A 20,709-nucleotide genomic window follows, 5' to 3' on the forward strand; every position below is an offset into this window, starting at 1 on the left:
TCTCAGGGATTTAACCCCTTCCAACACGTCTGAAACCACTTGGTTTGATGTCTAGACTGGAAATTAGGAAATTAGCCCTGTGTAGCTGGGCTGCCTTTAAGAGGACAAGGTGATTTCCTGGCTTCTCAGCATTTGGAGAATTCCCTTTATTCCAGTAAATAATTCTTAGGAAAGTTCTCTTTTTCCATTAGGTGCTTTACCATTTTCCCTCAAGAGTTTTTTCAAGACTTCTGGAATGCAGGTGTCTCATTTTCACACCCAATTTCAGTACTGTCATTATTTCAGTATTGTAATTATTTCAGTATTGCAATTATATTCTTAATAAAAAAACCACTTCAAAATTACATGCACATGACTTGAAAGGTATAAAGATATTTTTTGCCTTGTTTTTCTGTATAAGAAGACAGATTCCAAACAAAATAAACCTCAGATATTTTACCTTAAATTATTTTCAGTTACAGAGCACATGCAAGTTTCAGAGGTTTTTTCCTCAAGAGGTTTTTCAAGACTTCTGGAATGCAGGTGTCTCATTTTCACACTCAATTTCAGTATTGTAATTATTTCAGTATTGCAATTATATTCTAAATGAAAAAAACACTTCAAAATTCCATGTACCTAACTAGAAAGGCATAAAGGTATTTTTTTTTGCCTTGTTTTGCTGTATAGAAAGACAGATTCCAAACAAAATAAACCTCAGATATTGTACCTTAAATTATTTTCAGTTAACAGAGCACATGCAAGTTTCAGCTGTTTCATTAAATGTACTGCTTTTAAAAATGGAAAGGAGATAATTCCTGTTTTCAAGGGGCTGGGGACAGGGACAGGGGACAGGGACAAGGTGCAGCTTTTTGACAATAATAGAAAATGTACAAATAATGTCATCTTCAAAGCACCATGTACCCAGAACGAAGAGGTACTGACAGGCATCTGAAAGAGAGAATTATCCCCATTTTACAGATGAAAGGGAGTCACACAGAGAATCAAAGTCAGCATTAGATTAATAGACATTGATGCCAGAGGAGCTATTATGTCTTGTCTGGCATCTGGCAGAACAGAGCAGAGAATTTCACACAGATTGCTCCATTAAATCCCTAATCTCTGTTTGGGCTGAGGAAAGACCTCCAGAGCTGCCACAAAGACACTGCACCATCTTCAAGTGAGTTACTTGTGGGGCACTACTGGAACTTCACATCCTATCCCAGTAGGAGTTTATTTAATTTCCTGCTGCCTCAGCTAATTTTCTTTGAATTATATTTTTAAGAGCCTCCCCCCTCCATATCACCTGAAATCTCCTTTGCATTTGTGCTCCCTCAGGGTGATTATTGAGTTATTTTCATGTGGGAGATGAGGGCTAAAAGGATGTTGGAGTGGGAGAAGTTTAATCTTGATTTAATCTTGATAAAAGAATTATTTTTTTTTTCCAGTGAGAATAATCAATCACTGGAAGAGCCACCCCAGGGACATGATAAGGTCCAGCTCACTGGAAGGTTATAATATTTCCCAGGCTGGGCAGGGTGATGGATAATCTTATCCAGGACCCCTTTCCCACTGAGCTTGGCTCACATGACATTTTGGTGTCCTTTCCAACCTGGGCTGTTCCATGACTGTGTGAAATAGGAAAACTGGTGAAAATGTGTGTTTAAAAGTTGTGTTGGATCAGGTCCTGGGCCCCAAACCCAGCACCAGCCAGAGGGAATGTTCCCAGTTTTCCTGCTGAGAATGGTTTGGATCTTCCCAAATGACACAGCCCATTCTGAACTGTCACTTCCATGGCATTTTCCTCTACATCTGTGCTTGATGTGTGATTATCCTGCAGTTCATCAGGCAGGTTTATTAAGAGTCTTAATTGGATTGCATTAGCTGGCATTTAAGGCATCCAAGCCGTTTGAGAATGCAATCAATTAAAACATCCAAGCACATTAATGCTGTGGACACAGGGCAATTTCTGTAGATGGCTAATTAATTACCTGCTTACTTCAGGAAGCTGATCAAGAATGGCCAAATGATGCACGAGAAGAAAAGAAACAACATTGCAGAAAATCCTCTTGGCAAGGCTGCAAAAATTAGCACAAGGCAAGGTATAATTGTTCCCATTGTTCAAATCTACAGTGGGAGAACAAACCCTACACCGTGACAGGCACTCAGAGGTGTTCCCAATAATTTCAGATTTGAAATTTGTGACTTGCAGAGAACAGATGGAGCACATTACCAGTGCTGGAATGTCTTCTAACAGCACATCTGAGCTTTCCAAGCAATCAAGAAGCTCTCTGAGGTGGTCATTTCAAGTAGGGAAATGCTAATCCCTGTCAGTTTTCCATTTCATCCACTACTGATCTGGATCTGAGCCTGGGGCCCTGTGGGGACTCCAGGTCCCTCACTCTGGGTTACCCCAAGGAGGTTTCTGGTGTGGCAGCACCCACCTGGAGATGAGAGCACAAATGAGGGGGATAACAAAATGCAAACCAGGGTGGAATGGAATCATTAACATCCTCCTGCTCCCTCCTACAATCCCCCCCTGGCCTTACAGCTAAATTTTCTCATTTACTGATGCAGTTCAGGAATGAGGCATGCAAACTGATTATGAGCTACTGCTCTTAATTTTCTTTAGAGTCCAGCGGGAAATTCTTCTTCTTGTTTATTCTCTGCAACTCCTGACTCTTTGGGGCTGTGTAGGGGACACAGAAACACAGAAATGATCAGGTTGGCTGGTGACACACCTAAACCACATCTGCTCTGGCACAGAACGTGTCCCCAGCGGCTCTCAGGGACACAAGGGAGCCTTGCCAAGGTTTCCAGGAGGTTTTGGCCATACATGTTGTGCCCAAGGCAGACTTTGGAAGTGAATTAATTGGAAATTACCTGGTTGCACACGTTCGAGGTGAAGGTTCCACACCTGTATTGAGGCGTGGCACCCAGAGGGTCAGTGGCACCAGGCTGTGACTTCAGGGAGGGCCAGGACAGGAGCTGTTTTCTCACTTTTCTCAATTGCTGCCTCATTAGTGAGGCATTAAAACAGCATCACTCTGATCATGAGTGGTTTCCACTCTCTGCTGACATCTTTGGGACTGGCTCACGTTCTCCAGCCTCCCATTTGGGGTGGAAATTTGTTCCCCACCCATTCTCAAACATCCTCAGCTGCTGAGAACTACAACCAGCAATACCAGGAATCCCAGCAATATCAGCAATACCAGCAATACCAGCAATCCCAGCAATATCAGCAATACCAGCAATACCAGCAATTTCAGCAATATCAGCAACATCAGGAATATCAACTGTTTGTTTTCTGCCCTTCAGGCACCTCTGGGAGCCAAGAAACCACTGCTCCAGTGCTCAGGGTTGTGTGTACACACCTGTGGGCAGGTGCAGTCTCTGAAAAAGTCATTCCTGATATGGAAAAGTCATTCCTGAAATGCACAGTAGGAGCAGGAGGGGAAGGAATCTCCTGAATCCCCCAGCTTTGGATTCTAAACAATGACCTGCTTTTCTTGAGGTGCCACTGAGTAATGGCTGAGAAGCAGCAGATCCCAGCCCAGATCAGCGTGGCTGAAATCCAAGGGAAGCAGCCAAGGCTCCCAAGGCAGGCTGCAGTGCCAGAGATCATTTCATGTACCACATCCAATTTCTGGTGGCAGCAGCTCCTCGGAGCCCTGGCAAATTGGAAACTGCTGGATGCAGCAGCAGCAGCACAATGATAACAGTTTATCTTCTGCAGGGGCATGATGGTGAGAGAAATGGCTTTTAGATTAGCTGTCATTAGAGTGGAACATCTGCCCCTGCAAGCCAAGGGGACTGTCCTCACTTGGGCACAAGGAGACTCATTAAATTCCTGGGTTTGCATGGCTCTGGGCCAGAGCCACACTTCCACCAGCTCTGGAGCTGGGAAGGACAATGACCTGGGCTCAAAGGCAGGAAAAAGAATTCCCTGGAGATGTGTCAGCTTCCAGAGCAGCTGCAGAAGTTGGTTCCTGTGTTTGGGTTCCCTCAGTACCTGGGAGTGCACAGCGAAGTGAAATAGGAAATATTAATGGGAGTGATGGGGTTTGAAAGGAAATGAAACCTTCTGAGATCACAAAAGCTCAGTTTAGCTCTGCCTGAACCCTGAGGAAAAGCTTCTAGTGGAATATTTAATTCCAAACACTTTGCCATCATTTCTAAGCTGTTCTTTGCCTGCTGGACTGCAGAGCACTGAGGTCAGGAAACTTCCCTTGTCTAACTCTGTTTGTGATGCAAATATTCTCACATCTGATTTTCCTTTCACATGCTTTGAAGGAATGTTGAATATTTCAGAGGGCAGGCCTGGCAGGGTGCTGTTTGTGCAGGAACATTCTCAACCATGATTTCACATTTCAGCATTCGTTACCTGGTGATGATGTGCAACACAGTTAGCAGAATATTTTGAAGAAATAAAATTTATGGAAGGCAAGGAAATAGTTGGTAGTGTCTGTACAGAGCTCAGGGCTGAATAAGCTACAGATATTTAAGCTGTAATTAATTAATGACTTCAAGCTGAATTACAAACAGGTATCCAGTTTCATCTTTTATTGGGCTGTATTTTCTTCTTGATTACATTAATCTTGATTAATATAAATATATTTGAATTCTTCACAGCTGTGTGACATTTCCAGCAGAATTCCTTGAGGATATATCCTCAGCTTGCAAATGAAGCCAACAGTTGTTTAAGGATATAATTTCGTGCTTGGAAAGAAGCTCTCCCACATCATCTTGATGCCCATTATGGGGGAAAAGCCTCATCGGTGTCACAAGGATTAAAATGGAATTTAAAGGGCAAGAAGCTCAGTCTCACCTGTGCTCTTAGGGCAGAGAAAAGGAGCATGCAAAGAGGAAAAGGTGGAAGGTTCCAGGCTGTGCCATTGCTGTGGGCTGATCCCAAGGCTGCTGAAGGAAGATCCACCCTGGAATGGTGCCTTTGAGACAACAACACAGCAAAAAAGAGAATACTTCCTCTTCCCTTTCATCCTAATCAAAGCAGCAGGGCACTCCTCAGCATTGCTTTCATCTTTGTTTTCAGCAGCAGATTCTGTTTTTCTCCATGGTTGTGCTACTACACTCCAAAAACATTGGGACAACTCCTTTGGAGACAAAACAACGGAGGGAGCTGCTGCTCTGGGCCCCACCTGGGTCCTTTCTGCTTCTGTTTGTGTTATTTCACTGTCCCTGGGCCAGCAGAACAGTTTGTTTGGGATTTCTGCTGCCCCATCCCTGATATTGGTGCTGATCCTGACAAATCCACTGCATTCCCACCAGGGCAGATCCTTCATCCAAGAGTGGGGCAGGAGAAGGGTTTAACACACTCCTTCAAATTCCATTTTAACCCTAGTGACACTGAGGAGGCTTTTCCTCCATAATGGGCATCAAGAAGCTGTGGGAGGGCTTCTTTCCAAGCATGAAATGATGCCTTTAAATAACTGTTGGCTCCATTTGCAAGCTGAAAAATAAAATTGGATCAATTTCCTTCCAGTAGAAACCAACAAAAAGAGCCTTCACAAACACCTTACAGGAGTTATTTTGACTGATCCTTTTGACTGGCCCATAAAAATAAAGCAAATTGATGGAACAGTAAGTGTTAAAGCTCATAAAATGCTAGCTTAGGAAATACATGATTATTATTCATGGGCTGCAAGTGATTGGAATGTTTTCCTTCTGTAGAACTGGAACCCCTCTGTTAGAATTTGTTGTTTAACCAGAAAAAAAGGTTTTTTTCACAATGGGGAGTTTACATAATCCACAATAATTTTAAGGAATCCTGAATGCTGCAATTTGCTTTTTTCCTCATTGCTCTCTTGGTCAGTTTTGTTTTGCTGCCTTAAACTTTCTACTCCAGGTCCAGTGTCTGTTGCATATTTATCACCAGCTTCTCATCTTTCTTATCTTCCTCATCTTTCCTTCATTCTTGCAGCCTCCCAGAAAGCAATCAGACTGGAAAATCCCCCGAGAGAGCAATCAATGTATGCTGCAGCTCGATGCCTCCCTTTTCAGTCTCGCTTTCAGCTTCTGGAGCTCAGAACTCTTATCAATTTTAAGCCCATAGTCCGTGATTTTCCAGGCCTCTTCATAACGCTGCTTCTCAAAGTTATATTGTGCAATTTTGTGAAAAGTTTGGGTTAAAGATTCCCTGCCAGGGCACTCAGTGATGGTGCCCAGGGCCAGGGGCTCGTCCAGCTGCAGGGCTTGCATGTAGTGCTGCACTGCTGCCTCCTCCTGAGCCAGGGCCAGCAGCAGGAAGCCCTGGCAGCAGTGATCCCCAGCCTGGGTTTTTGGGCTGTTAGAGCCATGCCCTTGGATCACTTTCTCCATGTCTTTCAGAGCTTTTTCGTATTTTTTCAGGTGCATCAGGCAGGCAGCTCTGTGCCTCAGGTACCTGGGGTTGGCCCTGCTGGCCAGCACAGCCAGGCTGTGGTAGCCCAGAGCCTGCTGGTGGTTGTGGCCTCTCATCAGCACCTTCCCTTCCTGGGCTGCTGCCTGTGGGGACAGAGGAATCCACGTTAGTTAACAAAAATGCCCTGATTTTTAAAGATTTTCGAAGCTTTCTGATGTTTACGAACTTTCTCACGCACTTTCTGTAAATAACTTCTTGTTTTGCAATTTTTTGTGGAAGAAAAAAATTTGGATAGATTGTTAGTTTGTCCAGTGCCATTGGAGAGGTGGCACTGTCACCTTCCAATCCACTGTCACTTTTAGAAAACTATAAATGTTGAGTCAAAACATAAACTTCCCTTTTTTCAGCTTGAGAGCATCAGTGTGTGCACTCGTGTTGTTTTGTATCCTATAGTGACATAAAGGGCAAAAAAATTAGGGGGGAAAAATAAATCTCGTCTGGACTGGTCATACACACAGACACTAACAAATGTTAGTTGTTTTATCAAATGTTGGAATTGCATCTAGCTGGAGAAATAATAATTTTTGCCTACAGATAAGAGTTCAGCTGCTCCCTGCATGTGGCCTTGGGGAAGCATTTTTGTCATCAGCCTCATTGCAGGTGAGCTGGAAGGGCAGGAAAATCCTTGGGGTGCCTTCCAGGGCAATTGGAGTCCAACTTGTCATTAAAATTTTGATTTTGGCTTCCAGACTGAAATAATTCAGGTGCCACCTGGAAAGGGCCATGAGTGGATCCCTGGATTGGGTCTCTGTGTCCCTTTTTTCCATCTATTCAATTTTAAGATATGACCAAGGCAAATCTTATGATATGAACAAGATATAAAACTCTTGGCTCACTGGGAACTTGCTGTTATCTCAGGAGCTTCTGAAGTCTTTTGTTTCTGCACAGAATTTCTTCTGAATTTGTTTAAATTCCTTAGGAGTGATGGACAAAAAGGTGCCTGGACCAACATCTCCAGGTGCTGTCCCACAAATGCAAGAGGTAAAAATGAAATTTTTGTCTCTACTGGTGCTTACCTAAGATGTAGAAAAAAACAAAAAGGCCAACTGGTGGCTTTGCTAATTGTTAATCTTGAGTACAATTTGAACTCTCTGCCCTCATCTGAAGGGAAAAACAACAACAAGAAAATAGAGAAGGCTGAAAAAGCCTCGTAATTTTTAGGTTCATGGAGGTCAATGAAGAAAAGTCCATTAGAAGTATTTGCCTGAAATGGATTTCTCATTATTCCCCTTTATTGGTAATAAATAAAGCTTTTAATGTGATGCAGCAGAGAGAATATTCAGGTTATAAACAAGGCTGCCATCAGCAGCTGAGGGCTTACAATAGGCTGGGCCAAACAAGGCTCAAGCAAAAGATAAATATTTCCATCCTCTTCATTTCAGGGGTAATTCCTGCTTGTTGATGCACAAATCCAGCCAGCCCAGCCACTATTTTAGTAGCCACACCTGACAGCCAGGTCAGGTCCTTCAGTCTCTTTGTGTTCCCTTTTTATTTCGCCTGACTGAGGTTGGGATTGATTTCTGTCTGCCAGGACTGAGAACAGGTTCTGCAGGACAGGGATCAATACTGCAGGGCAAGTCCCAGCACCTCATCTGAGAGCAGTGGCATGAAAATATTTAGCCTGTCCTCATGGTTTAGGAGGAATTCTGCCCCAATTATTTCATTATAATGCACTATATATATATATATATATATATATATATATTTGCTATTTTTATATATAGGAATATATATATATCTATATAATATATATTGCTAAATAAATATCATATATATAAATATATACAATACATTAAATATATGTATATTGCTATTTTTCTTGATAAATATATATGACATATATTTTCTTGATAAGTAAATATGACCTAATCATATTTATTAAGGAGTCTCTCAGCTTCCACACTGAGAAATAGCAATAGGACTTCTCCCCAAATAGTGTCAACCCCTGGCTTTAACAATTCTGGCCATAAATTTTCATCTCAGATGTCTTTGTACGTTTAAAGAGCAGCACATCTGCTTTGTCCTTTGAAATGTTTTTAAGACAATTCCTCAGTGTCCCCTCAGTGGCAGGAATTTAAGGGATCAAGGTGGAATTGCAGCTGCCTGAGGAGCATCTTGGCAAGAGAAGGTGTTGTTTTTTTCCCCCCTAGAAATTCCAGAGTTCTGGATCACATTGTTCCAAGGAACTCAGTGCAGTTCCTCAAGATAGCTTTGTGTTTGTGTAGTTAAATTGTCATTTTCAGCCTCTAAAGGCGCATTTGTTGTCTCAGAGGCAGAAGAAAACACAATGGCTGTTGTTGTGCTGAATGCTGAATCTGATGTCGGAGGTTTTCCTGCTCTAACCTGGGGCATTTGGGGTTATTGCACCACAATATTGCATGTATTCACTGAGCAATATTTCAATGTTGCATTTTTTCACATTTCCCTGAGAGTCCTCACATCCAGCCATGAGATTCTGCCTTTCCTGCCACGCTTGGAGGAAAAAAACCCATCTGAAAATCAAGGATTCCCTTTCACCCTTGCAGATGGAGCAAGGTTGGGCAGCTGGATTCTGGATTCTCTTTTGGCTCTGCCTGATTTAAGGGACCTGAGCTGGGATGTTTTTGGGGTGTAACAGGGAAGGATTAATCAGCAGCTTGCATATTATCTCCTAATAGAGACAAAGATGAAAACCAGGCCCAGGGAGAGAAGGCAAAGGAAGGCAGAAGGGGATGGCATGGCTGAGTTCAGCTGCTCCCTGCACGTGGCCTTGGAGGAGCATTTTTGTCATCAGCCTCACTGCAGGTGAGCTGGAAGGGCAGGAAAATCCTCAGAGTGCATTCCAGGGGAACTGGAGGCCAACTTGTCACTAAAAGTTTGATTTTGGCTTCCAGACTGAAATAATTCAGATGCCACCTGGAAAGGGCAATGAGTGGATCCCTGGATTGGGTCTCTGTGTCCCTTTTTTCCATCTATTCACCTCACTGAGTAAGGCACCTCACTGAGTAAGGCACCTCAGTAAAGCACTGAACTCACCCATATTTTTGTGGCATTTTTGGTTCCAGTCCCTAGGGACCAATCTTATGATGTGACCAAGGCTTAATTCCTTAGAAAGAAAAAGAGTGAGGAGCTTACTGGGCATGGAATGATGGCCAAGGGTCATTCCCTGAGCAGTAAATCCCAGCAGATGGAATGATGAACTCTGAGCTTTGGCAGAGGGTTGGGTGCTTCCAGAGGAGTTTGGAGCAAATCTTTCCTTCTCCACCTGCACATGCCATGAAGGACATGTAGAATGGCAACTTCACCTAATTCTGGCACAGTCCTTGTAGTTTTGGAGACTTTTTTTGTAGGAATGTGGATCTCCACAGCATCCCAGGATCTGTGTGAGGGGTTGGGAATCAGTCGTGCATTTACCTCTGACTTAGGAGAGCCAAGGGTTGAAGCTGCACGAGCAGCAAAGCAAACTCCCTTCCTCTGACCTTTTGCAGCTTGATAAATCTTTCAGATTCCTGCTCCCATGGGGCTCTCCCAGTTGTTTACAAATTTCTCAGCATGGGACCCCTTTCGCTATAAATAATGGGAGAATTTTATGGCTTTGTTTTCCATGAAACAAGAAAGAGTACATCAAGGAGCTCTCTCCTTCCTCCACCCTTTCCTATTCAGCTTATGGAGAACTATTTTTAGCTCTTCAGACCTGGCTCCAGGGTAATGATGACACGTTTTTAAAATGCCTGTAATTCCAAATTCTCAAAAAAAACCAATGTGGCAGAAATGCTTTTGTGCTGGGGTGCTGAGACTGGGTGTGAACTCTGAACTCTTCTTCTCCTACCGGGGAAATTCAGGAGCAGAGCAAACTCCAAGCATAGAAACCCTGGCAAAGTCAGGCCATCATTGGGAATTTTAGCATTAATTCTCCATGAAAGCTTTTAAAACTTTCCTTTTATTGAGATCTTTCTTTCACAAACCAGAATAACCTGACAGGCAAAAGGAAGTGCTGCTGGGAAATCCTTTGAGACACTGGGCAGGTGGATGAAACAATTCCTTCCACACCCCAGAGAGCACACACTCATCCCCTGGTCACAAAATACATCTAAAAATCCCCAGGTGCTTGAGTTCAAACATTTAAAAGCATGAGATGAACGGGAGCAATGTTTTCTTTTTAAACTCCCAACCCTGGTATTGGGCTCCAGTTTTGAAATCAGCCTGGTCAAACCTCTTGTCTCAATCTCTCATGATAAACAAGCCACAGTGAAGGGTTTTATTTCAGACACAGCTGCCAAAAAGAGACAGAAATAAGTTTCTCTCCCACTTTAAAGGCTTCACTCACCTGTGGCACCAGTGAGTTCTCACTTGCCAGAGCAGTATAAATGATACAAATATTAGTTTGATTTTTTTGTTTTCATTTTTCTTTTTTTCCTGACAGCAAAGAACATTCCTCCTGTATTCCTCAGAAGGGAAGCAGCATGGATGGACAGGGCTGTGAGACCCCCACAGAAGGAGTGATGTGAAGCAGGGGAAATTCAGCTCTAAAATGTGTCTTCATTTACAGACACCTCCTTAGGGCCTCCCTAGTCACAGCCTCAGTTGTTCCTTTATCAACTTTCTAAAGTGGAAGATTGCAAATTGCCTCTGAAATCTTCCAACTCTTCCCCCTAAGACTGAACTTTTTACATTATTTAGAAGAGAGGGGCTCTTTTCTCTGTAATGGGTCATGTCTGGGGACTGGTAAATTAATACTTGTTTACTTATATTCTCCTGCTGTTCTGTTCAAATACATTCCAAGGGCTCCTCTTGCTGCATTAAGGATATCAGCATGTTGTTTGTTTTATATAACCTGGGAGAGAGCATAACAATATAGCTTCTCACCAGGGTGCACACCAGCAACAAATTGAATAAAAGGAAGCAAACTGATTCTCAGAACGCAGAGCTTCTGGGTAATCAGAATTGCAGATGCTTGGCTGAGTGTTAAAACTCTTCACCATCAATCTGACCTTCTCTTGTCTTGTTATTGGGGATACTTTCTGGGTGTACTTTGGGGGAGAAACAGGAAAAAATGGTGAGTAATAAATACTTGGGGGGGATCAGAGGTTTGTGGCATTGCTGTGTCAGTTTTAGCTAAGAAAACCAGCCTCAAAACCTTTAATTTTGTAAAAATGAGATCATATTAGAAATCCTAAATGTTGCACAAGAGAAGGATGGAAGCATTTAATGTCACTGAATTTAAATATTTAGCTCTTTTCACCATGAAAATGAACAAAACATGAATCCCCCTTCACCAGGAGCCATCCATGTGTCCCCCAGAGTACAACAATCAGCAATGATCTGTTAAATCCCTGCCTGCCGCCCTCACACCCCCTGAATTTCTGTGTGAGCATCACCAGCTCTTGTGCCAAGGAGACCAAAAAGGAATCCTAATTTTTCAGATGTGGCAATGATGGATGATCAGAGACTGATCAAGGTCACTGCAGTGGAAGAATTTTGGCTCCAACTCCCTGACCTGGCAGGAGGAAAAGCCAATTTGTGCCCTGTCCATCTGCTGGAACTCCCCACACACACCTCAAAGTAGGGAGCAATCCCTGCAAAATCCCAGTTTTGCTTCCCAATTCTTTCCCCACTGAACCCACAGATGTGGGACCAAACTAAAAGGGCTGTACCTGAGCGAGATGCTGCTGTTTCTTGGTGTCTACAAAGTTCAGGAGAAAGGCCAAGTCCTTCTCATCTCTCCTGGCCAGGGCACTGAGCGGGGCAGCTGCTCCTGCCACGTTCCTGCCCTGCAGCTGCAGCACAGCCAGGCGAGCCCTGGCTGTGTCCTCAGCAGGACAGTGGCCAAAGGCTTCCTGCAGGTGCTTGAGGGCCTCCTGGTGCCTTCCTGTTGGGGAACATCAGCACAAACTCCATTATCTATCCCACGGGGAGAAAAGTACCCAAAAACCACAGCGAGGCAGGGGTCAGGAAGCCAGTCCATGTCTAAAGGTGTTAATTTTGTCATATCCTGTTGGAATTGAGCCCAAGATGCCTGTGGTTTTGATTATGACCCATGGAGCAAGTTACCAACCTCATATGAGGATCTGCAAGCAATGAAAGTCTAAGTAGAATAATAATCAGTTTGTCACAGGGTGGAAAATAGATTTTTTTTGGTTTTTAGAATGAGGGTTCAGGAGGCAAGATGGAGGGATCTGGGTGTGTCCAGCCTTTCTCCTTCTTCTTCTTGGCTTCCATCTTCTGCTGTGATGTTTGCATTTTTGGATTGGTTTAAGGTAGAAGCTCACTGTCTGACATAGGTGATAGGTATTGGGAAGGAATTGTAAATATTGTACATTTAGTTTTTAGTATAAAAGATAACACCAGTGTGCCTCTGTCTGTCCTGCTGAGCGGACCTTGGCAGGACAGGAGAAAGAATTTTATAGATAAGAAAATAAACAACCTTGAGAACGAGAACTGAAGAGTTCTGACTCCTTCTTTGACCACCAGGCTGGGAAAAGAGACTTTCTGACGCATCTCAGGGTCACTCTGAGCAGTTAAAATCCCAAGAATACCCTGTCCCAAAATGTTTTCAAACTTCTCCATCCAGCGCCATCGAGCATTGTCCAGCACCATCCACCATTATCCAGCACCATCCAGAACCACCCAGCAACACCCCTGACATTTCATATTCACTTCTCTCCATTTTCTGCTCCCTCACCAGCAGTGCTGAAGGACTGGGACTCACCATTTGCCATCAGAACATCAGTGTAGAAGATGTGATGTTGTGCAGCCCTGCAGACTTCGGTCAGTGCTTTTGCCATCGTGAGAAGGTCCCTGAGGGTTTCTCCTGGGACATCTTTGGTGGCCATGAGCTCGCTGAGAGTGGCCCTGCCATGCTGGAGGAGCCACCCAGTGACCAAGCCTTGGGCTTCAGGCTTCAAGGAGAGGATTGCTGGGATCACTGCTCCTGCCTCCACCTTCAGTGCTGAGATCAGGTCTTGCACTGCCTCCTGTGGAAAAACAACAGTAAGGAAAGAAATGGAAGCAATAATTAAGTATTGATCATTTGTTCTTTGAGTTGCTTTCTGTTCTCTGCTGAACCATGGAAAAACATTGCTCTTTCCTGTCCTGGTGCTGCAATTTTTCCATTTGCAAAGCTGATAGGAGGTCATAAAGGCAGGTTTGAATCAGTATTTGCAAAGTGCTTTAAGCTCCTTGTGTTATCACAGAAAATCATGACCAAGTTTTAGCCCTACTCTCCCCAGGTTTGGGAAAGAAAATCAATAAAGCCAGATGAGCTGTTCATACACCCAGCCAAACCCAGAGCATTTCACTGCCCAAATTCTGTGAGAAACTCCTGATTCCAGTGATTCCACAACAAACTCTGTGATTTACACTCCTATTGCTCAGAAAAACCAGCAAAGCCCCACATGGACAGTACCTTCTGCTGCTTCAGAGCCAGGTGAACAAACCCTCGGCCGCTCAGAGCTTGCACATTGCTGGGATCCTCCTTCAGGACAGCATTAAAATCAAAAATTGCAGTTTTCATCTGCCCAAGGCGCCCGTAGCATTGAGCCCTGGTGAGGAGGCAATCCTCAGCATAACCACCTGGAGGACAGGGAGGCAGCCATGGTTACTACAAGGATACTCACAGGAAGTTCCAAAAAATCTCCACTTGGCCTGAGGAAACCTCAGGATGAATACAATGAGAGTTTGCTAAAGTGGAAGCTTCCTTTATTGTTGTTGCAAGTGGAATTCCTGCCACGTGTTGAAAGGAAGGGAGAATCTGTGTCAGGTTGGAGTGGGAGCAGCAGGAATGAGAGGAGAAAGCCCCAAGAGGGAGATCTGGGATTATTGAGAGTGGAGGCATGAAGCCATTTGGCTGTTTTTATAAAATGGGGTCAGAATCACAGAATAGTTTGGGTTGGAAGGGACCTTAAAGAGTCCCCAGCCCCCTCCCACAGGCAGGGAAGGTACACATTGTTTTGGATAAATGAGTTATCCAGATGGGACTAATTCCCTGCCAGAATTAATATGCTCTGGGATTTGTGATACTGAGCTGCTTTTTTTTCTTTTTTTCCCCCTCTGCTATCACACAAGTGCTGCCCAAATAAACACATAGAGCTGTCAGAGAAAATCCTGGTCCCTCCATTCCCTGCCTGCAGAGCATTTCTCTGCCTGCCATCCACACATCCCTTCCTTCCAAGGCAATTTCGATAAGGATCTTAACATGCCCAGGGTTGCAATCAATAACTGTGGCATCCAATATTGGAAGATAAATCATCGGTGCCACTGGAAATATGTTTTCATAGGGAGGTCAGCAAATGCAGCTGCCTGCAGGGATCAGCCAGCAGACAGGCTCCAAGCAATTCCTCTGCAGTAATGAGGCGTTTTCTCCCTTCTGATTTGCTCCAAAACTTCTGCACCAAAGGTTATTATCACTCTGGAGCTCTACCAGTTGGCTCCTCTAAAGACAATATCTATTTCTTAACAAGCATCTGTTCTAGCAGGTGGGGAGCTGATAAGCTGGAATGCACGGGCTGTGAAATGGAACCATCTCCAAGCAATTAACAGGGTTTTTATTCCATTCCCACCAGCCAGCCTCTCTTCTTCTCAGTGCTGCTGTCATAACATTTGCTCAGAGTGAAAGGCAGATTTCCACACAAACATGGTTTTACTTGGAAGAATTTCCATGTCAGCCTGGTCTCTCTCCTGAGGGAAAGCTGGGGTGGTGAAACGTGTGAGGGGCTGCATTCACTTCTTTGCAGTGGGTGAAGAAGAGGGGGTGATGTTCCTGTAGGACTGAGCTAAACCCATTTAAAGGAATTTAAAATTCATTGAAATTTAAAATTGAAAAGTTTTGAAATTTAAAATTAAAAATTCCTGGCCCAGGTGAACGTGCTGTGTCAGCCCTCACCGGGGAGGTGACAGAGAACATCTGCACATCCTGTCCCACCCTGATTTGCTTAGGAACAAATCCCCACGGGCATCCTGGTGTCCTACCTGCAGCAAGGATGGCAAAGGACAGGTGGGCAATGGCCTCTCTGATGGCAGCAGCCTCCTGTTTGCCCTTCAGGATGGCCAGGGCTCGCCAGCGGCAGTGGCTCTGCAGCAGCTTTCTGTCCTCGTCCTGGAAAATGTCCAGCACTGGCAGGAGGCAGGAGGAGTCTCCAATTCTGATCAGCCTCCTCAGCAGCTTAAGGACGGGAGAGGAAAAGGCAGCAGAGAAAGAGTTGAATGGGGTGTGAGGTTGTGTGTGAGAGATTTGTGTCCTTCCCCAGCTTTCCCCACTTCTCCCTGGAGCTTCAGCCAGCCCAGGATTACAAATCTCCCTGATTTATCTCCTCAGACAGCCCTGCTGTGAATGCAGGAGAAAACAGAATTATCTTTTCTTACCAACACTGCAGCTGTGGAAATAATTCTGGGCAAATATCTGGTGCTGCTTGCTTTGTTTTGAGCAGCATCCACATTGGCAGTGGAGTGTTCTTATAAATACAGCATGATTGCCCAAAAAAGAGAATGTTCCTGTGGAACACAAGGATTCCAGTGACCTTTTTGACTGCAAAATCAAAATCACTGGACTAATGGAAAATTAGAGAAGTGCTGTAGGTTATTTTTAGTATTGTTATTGGTAATCTGGGAAAAGCATGGATTCAAACATACAAAGTACTGTCCTGCTGGAAAAGAATCCTGTCTGACCTTTGGTATCTTTGCCTCAAAGAGCTCCTTTTAAACATAATTTCCAATGACAATGAATCAAAAGATGGTTTTACAGTGCTCAGCAGAGACTGAATATTCAAATCTGAGCCAGAGAAGTCTGGACAAGAACAAAGTTATCTTGATGTACCAGACACATCCCTTGAACTCATAAATTTCTCTATTTTATTGATAGATAAAAGTGATTGGCATCTGACAGGCAGGTGGGATAAAATATTTTGAAGAGAAATTTTCAGATGTTCCATGCAGAAATTGCAGCAGAAGCTGCAGATGGAAATTCAGCTTCCAAAGAGAGCACTGTAATAAAGCCACACCCTTCATTAACAGCCATCCTAAAAGCAGCAAATTACAGCAAACTTTTATTTTTCATAGGCAGTAGTAAAGTGCTGACAACAAAACCTTTCTCCTTATGGGTTAGCAGAATTTATATGGCATTTTAAAAAGAATACAACAGTTCCCTCTGATGGCAGAACCTGGGAATTCAGCTTTGTCATCCTGGCGAGGAGAATCAACTTTGCTGGAATGGCTTTCAGGGTTTCCAGCACAATTTATCAGAAAGAAAACTGCAGACTGATATTGGAATTTCTGCATTTGTGTCTTTCTACTGCAATGCTTCATTAGGTTAATTGGGGAGGTGGCATTTGTGCCTTCTTTTCTCTAAGGGAACATTCCCAATCCCATAATTTGTCCCCAGGGACAGGATGCTGTGCCTGGTTAAAGGGCTGAGAAATGCCATTAAAAAGCACATGAGGAATGAGCTGGATTTAACTGGGACTCCTTGTGTGGCTTTTTCCAACACAAATTCCTGTGATTCTATGATTTTATGGCAATATCAGCTGTGTATTTACACCTTTAAGTTCTGCTAGAGGTTCTACACGTGGGCTCCAAGTTTCACTGTGTCACAGCTCTCTCTGCTGCTATTCAGGGATCTTCTAACAGCAAAGGGGAAATATAAAGGGGAAATGCACCCAAACCACTGAACACAGGGATTAATCTGTAATTTAATGTGAAAAATCTGGCAAATCAGCTGCTGAGGAGGGAATGACCCCGAGGATGAGGCTTTCCAGGTGCTCCTTACCTGGTTGCCATCATACACAGAGCCCCTTTTGAGCTGCAGCAGGGCCAGCCTGGCCAGCACAGGAGCTCTCTGTGGGTTTCTGGAGAGGGCCAGGGACAGCATCTCATGGGCTTCCTCCCCACGGCCCATCTGGTACAGGGCATCAGCACACAGGATCCGGGATGCCTCGTCAGAGCTGTCCAGCTCCACCAAGAGAGAAGCCAGCTGGAAAACCCCAGGGGCATCTCTGGAGTGGGAAAAAAAAAAAAAAAAAAAGCCAACAAAACAAAACACCTTCAAGGTCAGGGATGTGCACAGCTCTGTTTGATTTTTCTGAAAGGAAACTGAGCAGCCTCCTGGGTACCTCTTCTTCTGGAGCATCATCTGTCCTTCCTCCTGGAGGACCTTCAGCAGCAATCCCCTCTGGTTCCATGGCACGTAGGATTTGATGGTGAAGATGGTTTCATCCAGCTTTAGCTGGCAAGCTGTGATATAATCCAGAGCTGTCAAGTAATTGCTGCCACCAGAAATACGGATCAGCCCACGCCCACACAGGGCTTTGATGCAGCTGCTGGGGTGTGGGGACTCGTGCTCGATGACCCTCTGGAAGTCCTGCAGGGCTCCGTGGTGGTCCTGGGCGTGGAGGGAGCAGAAGCCTCGCAGTGCCAGCAGGGTGTTGTGGTAAGTGCTCTGCTCTGCTGCCAGCAGCTGCTCACACATGTCCAGGGCAGCCCTGGGGTGTCCCTGCAGGAGGTGACAGTCTGCCAGCCGGACCCTGAGCTCCCGGCTGGACGCTGGGCAGATGTGCAGGAGCAGCTGGATTGTCTGGATGACAGGAGGGAGCAGCTCCGTGCCACAGGTGCCCCTGAGCTCAGCCCGAGCACGCACCGCCTCCCTGTAGGCTGCAAACCTCCCCTCCAGGGCAGCTCTGGCCTGCTCCTCGACCTTCTCAGCATCACAGGCTGAGAAAAGCTCTTCAAAGCCTTTCATTGCCTGGGCAGGGTCTGCTGCAAAGGCTGCTGCTAAATCCTGCATCATTTCCTGCGTGCATTCTCCCAGGAAGAAATACCCAGCAGCTCGTTCCAGGAGCAGAGCCAGAACGTCCTCACCTCTGAGATTCTCAGCTGAGAATCCCTCAAGGGCCTTGGTGCAAACAGCCACACACTCCTGAAACTCTCCTTTTTTTCGCAGGTGGGCTGCCCGTGCCCTGCACACCCAGGCGTGCCCTGGTGCCACCGCAGCCAGGAATCTGTAGCACTCACCCAGCCATTGCTCTGAGGAGCTGCAGCTTGGGCTTTCCTCATGGCATGTGGAGAGATGATCAGAAAAAGCCTGGACAACCTGGGGCAGGTGCTCCCTTTGCCTGCTGCACACGTAGGCTGCTGCCTCAGCTTGGTGAAGCACAAAAGCTTGGATATAATCCACAATTCCTTTCCCAACCTGTGTCCCTGAGAGCACCCGTGCCAGCGCCCTCAGCAGCAGCAGCTCCATGGAGCCCCTTGGGTTACCCTCCAGCAGGAGATTGCATTTCCTCACCACCTCCTCCGAGCACCCTCGGCCCAGCAAGGCCTCCAGCTCGTACACTGAGGCCACCACGTTGTTTGGGATGAGGGTGGAGAGGAAAATCGCAGCTATTCCCACGCTGAGGGACACCACGGCCAAGTTCCTGCTCTGGATTTTGGGGATCTGAGCCTTGCCTTGGCACCAGGCCTCCAAGGTGGCCACCACTCTCTCCCAGAGCGCGTGGGCCATGGAGTTCACTCTCTGCACTGCTGTGGGGGCGCAGCAGCTGAAGGCAGCCAGGTAAAAAGCTGTGGCTGCTGGAAATTCCTGCAGGGAGAGGCGTTCGTCCCCTTCCCCACAGAGCAGGGCGGCGAGCTCCTCAGGGGACATGGCCGGGCCTTGGGCCTTCACCGAGTGGCATCACGGGCCGGACATTGCCGGGGCCTGGAAAACAGAAATGAGGGGATGTGGAACAGGGGTTGAGCAAAAAATCTCGAATGAGGGGATGTGGGGCAGGGTTTGAGCAGAAAATCAGAAATGAGGGGATGTGGAGCAGGGTTTGAGCAGGAAATCAGCCATGAGGGGCTGTGGATCTGGGTTGGAGCAGAAAATCAGAAATGAGGGGCCTTGGAGTCAGAAAACCAGCAGTGAAGGGCTGTGGAGCAGGGTTTGAGCAGAAAATCAGCAATGAGGGGCTGTGGAGTAGAATTGTATCGGAGAATCAGCAATGAGGGGCTGTGGAGCTGGGTTTTAGCAGGAAATCAGTAATGAGGGGCTGTGGAGCAGAGGTTTGATAGAAAATCAGTGATGGTGGGCTGTGGAGCAGGGTTCTAGCAGAAAATCAGCCATGAGGGGCTGTGGAGCAGAGTTTCAATAGAAAATAATCAATGAGGGGCTGTGAAGCAGAGTTTTAGCAGAAAAACAGCTACGAGGTGCTGTGGAGCTGAGTTTTGACGGAAAATCATCACTGAGGGGCTGTGGAGCAGAGGTTTGAGAACAAATCAGCAATGCGGGAACATGGAGCAGAATTTTAGCAGAAAATCAGCCATGAGGGGCTCTGGAACACAAGTTTTTCCATTTGGAGGGAGCAGCTTTTCAAATGCCAGATGCCAGCAAGCCCAGGCGCTGTGAAAAGCCAGGGTTTGGTCACTGCCAGGTTTCTGGGGGAGTAAAGCCACGAGGAGAAACATCACAGAGGTTCACAGAGAAAGCACCCACCCCCCTTGGTCAGCATTCCCTGCCCATGAATGAGGCTGGGACAACCATTCGATAAATTTTTAATCATCAATGTCGCCGCTGGTGGGGACACGGAGAAGACAGAGCCACATGAGCCACATTAGACAGAGGCTCGATGCTTCACCCACCCCTTACCTTTTCTCTTGGCCTGGAGGAAGGAGGATAAAATCGGGTTTTTTTCCACCCAGCAGACAGGACGAGGCTCCTGCTCCTCATCCCGCACACCTGAGCCCAACACTGCCGATACCTGAGAGGGGACGAGACGGGGCTGGGACAGGAGGGATGGAGGAAAGGAAGGAGAAAGGAGGGAGGGAGCACAGGGCAGGAGCTGTGTTGCCTGGAGACAGCAAACACTGCCCGGTCCCCGTGTCCTGCGGGGCGGGGACGGGAACCCAGCCAGGGCTTCTCCCTCCTTATCCCGAGGGATCGGCAGGGATGCTCAGGGCATGGCCAGGGCATGATTCCCTTCATCTGACAGAAATGATGCCCCTCACCTCGGGGAAAGAATCTCCACTGCCTTGGGGAAAGGATCCCGCTCACCTCAGGGAAAGGATTCCACCCACATTTGGGATAGGACCCTCCTCACTTTGGGGAAAGAATCCTCCTCACCTTTGGGACAGGATCCCCATCACTTTTGGGAAAGGATCCTCCTCATCTGGGAGAAAGGATCCCCATCACCTTGGGGAAAGGAACCTCCTCGCTTTGGGGAAAGGATTCCACTCACTTTAGGGAAAGGGTTCCCCTCACCTTGGAGAAAGGATTCTCATCACTTTTGGGAAAGGATCCTCCTCACCTTGGGGAAAGAATCCCCATCACTTTGGGGAAAAGATCCTCCTCACTTTGGAGAAATGTTCCC

The 20,709-nt window shown here is 46.0% G+C and overlaps 1 protein-coding gene across 1 annotated transcript; it reads right to left on the reverse strand.

Moving 5' to 3' along the window:
* Positions 1 to 217: 217 nt before the first annotated feature.
* TTC34 (tetratricopeptide repeat domain 34) lies at positions 218 to 20,206 on the reverse strand. Its single transcript, XM_026796782.2, has 8 exons — positions 19,989 to 20,206; positions 17,479 to 19,061; positions 17,136 to 17,361; positions 15,344 to 15,536; positions 13,782 to 13,948; positions 13,086 to 13,350; positions 12,031 to 12,245; positions 218 to 6,480 (listed from the first exon to the last, which is right to left on the reverse strand). Exons 2-8 carry the CDS (start codon positions 19,005 to 19,007, stop codon positions 5,962 to 5,964), a joined length of 3,114 nt encoding a protein of 1,037 aa, XP_026652583.2. The 5' UTR covers positions 19,008 to 19,061; positions 19,989 to 20,206; the 3' UTR covers positions 218 to 5,961.
* Between the last annotated feature and the right edge of the window lie 503 nt (positions 20,207 to 20,709).

Source organism: Zonotrichia albicollis, chromosome 25 (assembly GCF_047830755.1).
Source record: "Zonotrichia albicollis isolate bZonAlb1 chromosome 25, bZonAlb1.hap1, whole genome shotgun sequence".
Taxonomy (NCBI): domain Eukaryota; kingdom Metazoa; phylum Chordata; class Aves; order Passeriformes; family Passerellidae; genus Zonotrichia; species Zonotrichia albicollis.

Excerpts from the sequence above, each read along its gene's own strand:
- TTC34 (XM_026796782.2), bottom strand. The coding sequence starts at position 19,007 with ATGTCCCCTGAGGAGCTCGCCGCCCTGCTCTGTGGGGAAGGGGACGAA. Across the intron at positions 17,362-17,478 it reads ATGATGCTCCAGAAGAAGAG|AGATGCCCCTGGGGTTTTCC; the intron begins GTACCCAGGAGG and ends TTCCCACTCCAG. Across the intron at positions 6,481-12,030 it reads AACAGCAGCATCTCGCTCAG|GCAGCAGCCCAGGAAGGGAA; the intron begins GTACAGCCCTTT and ends CTGTCCCCACAG.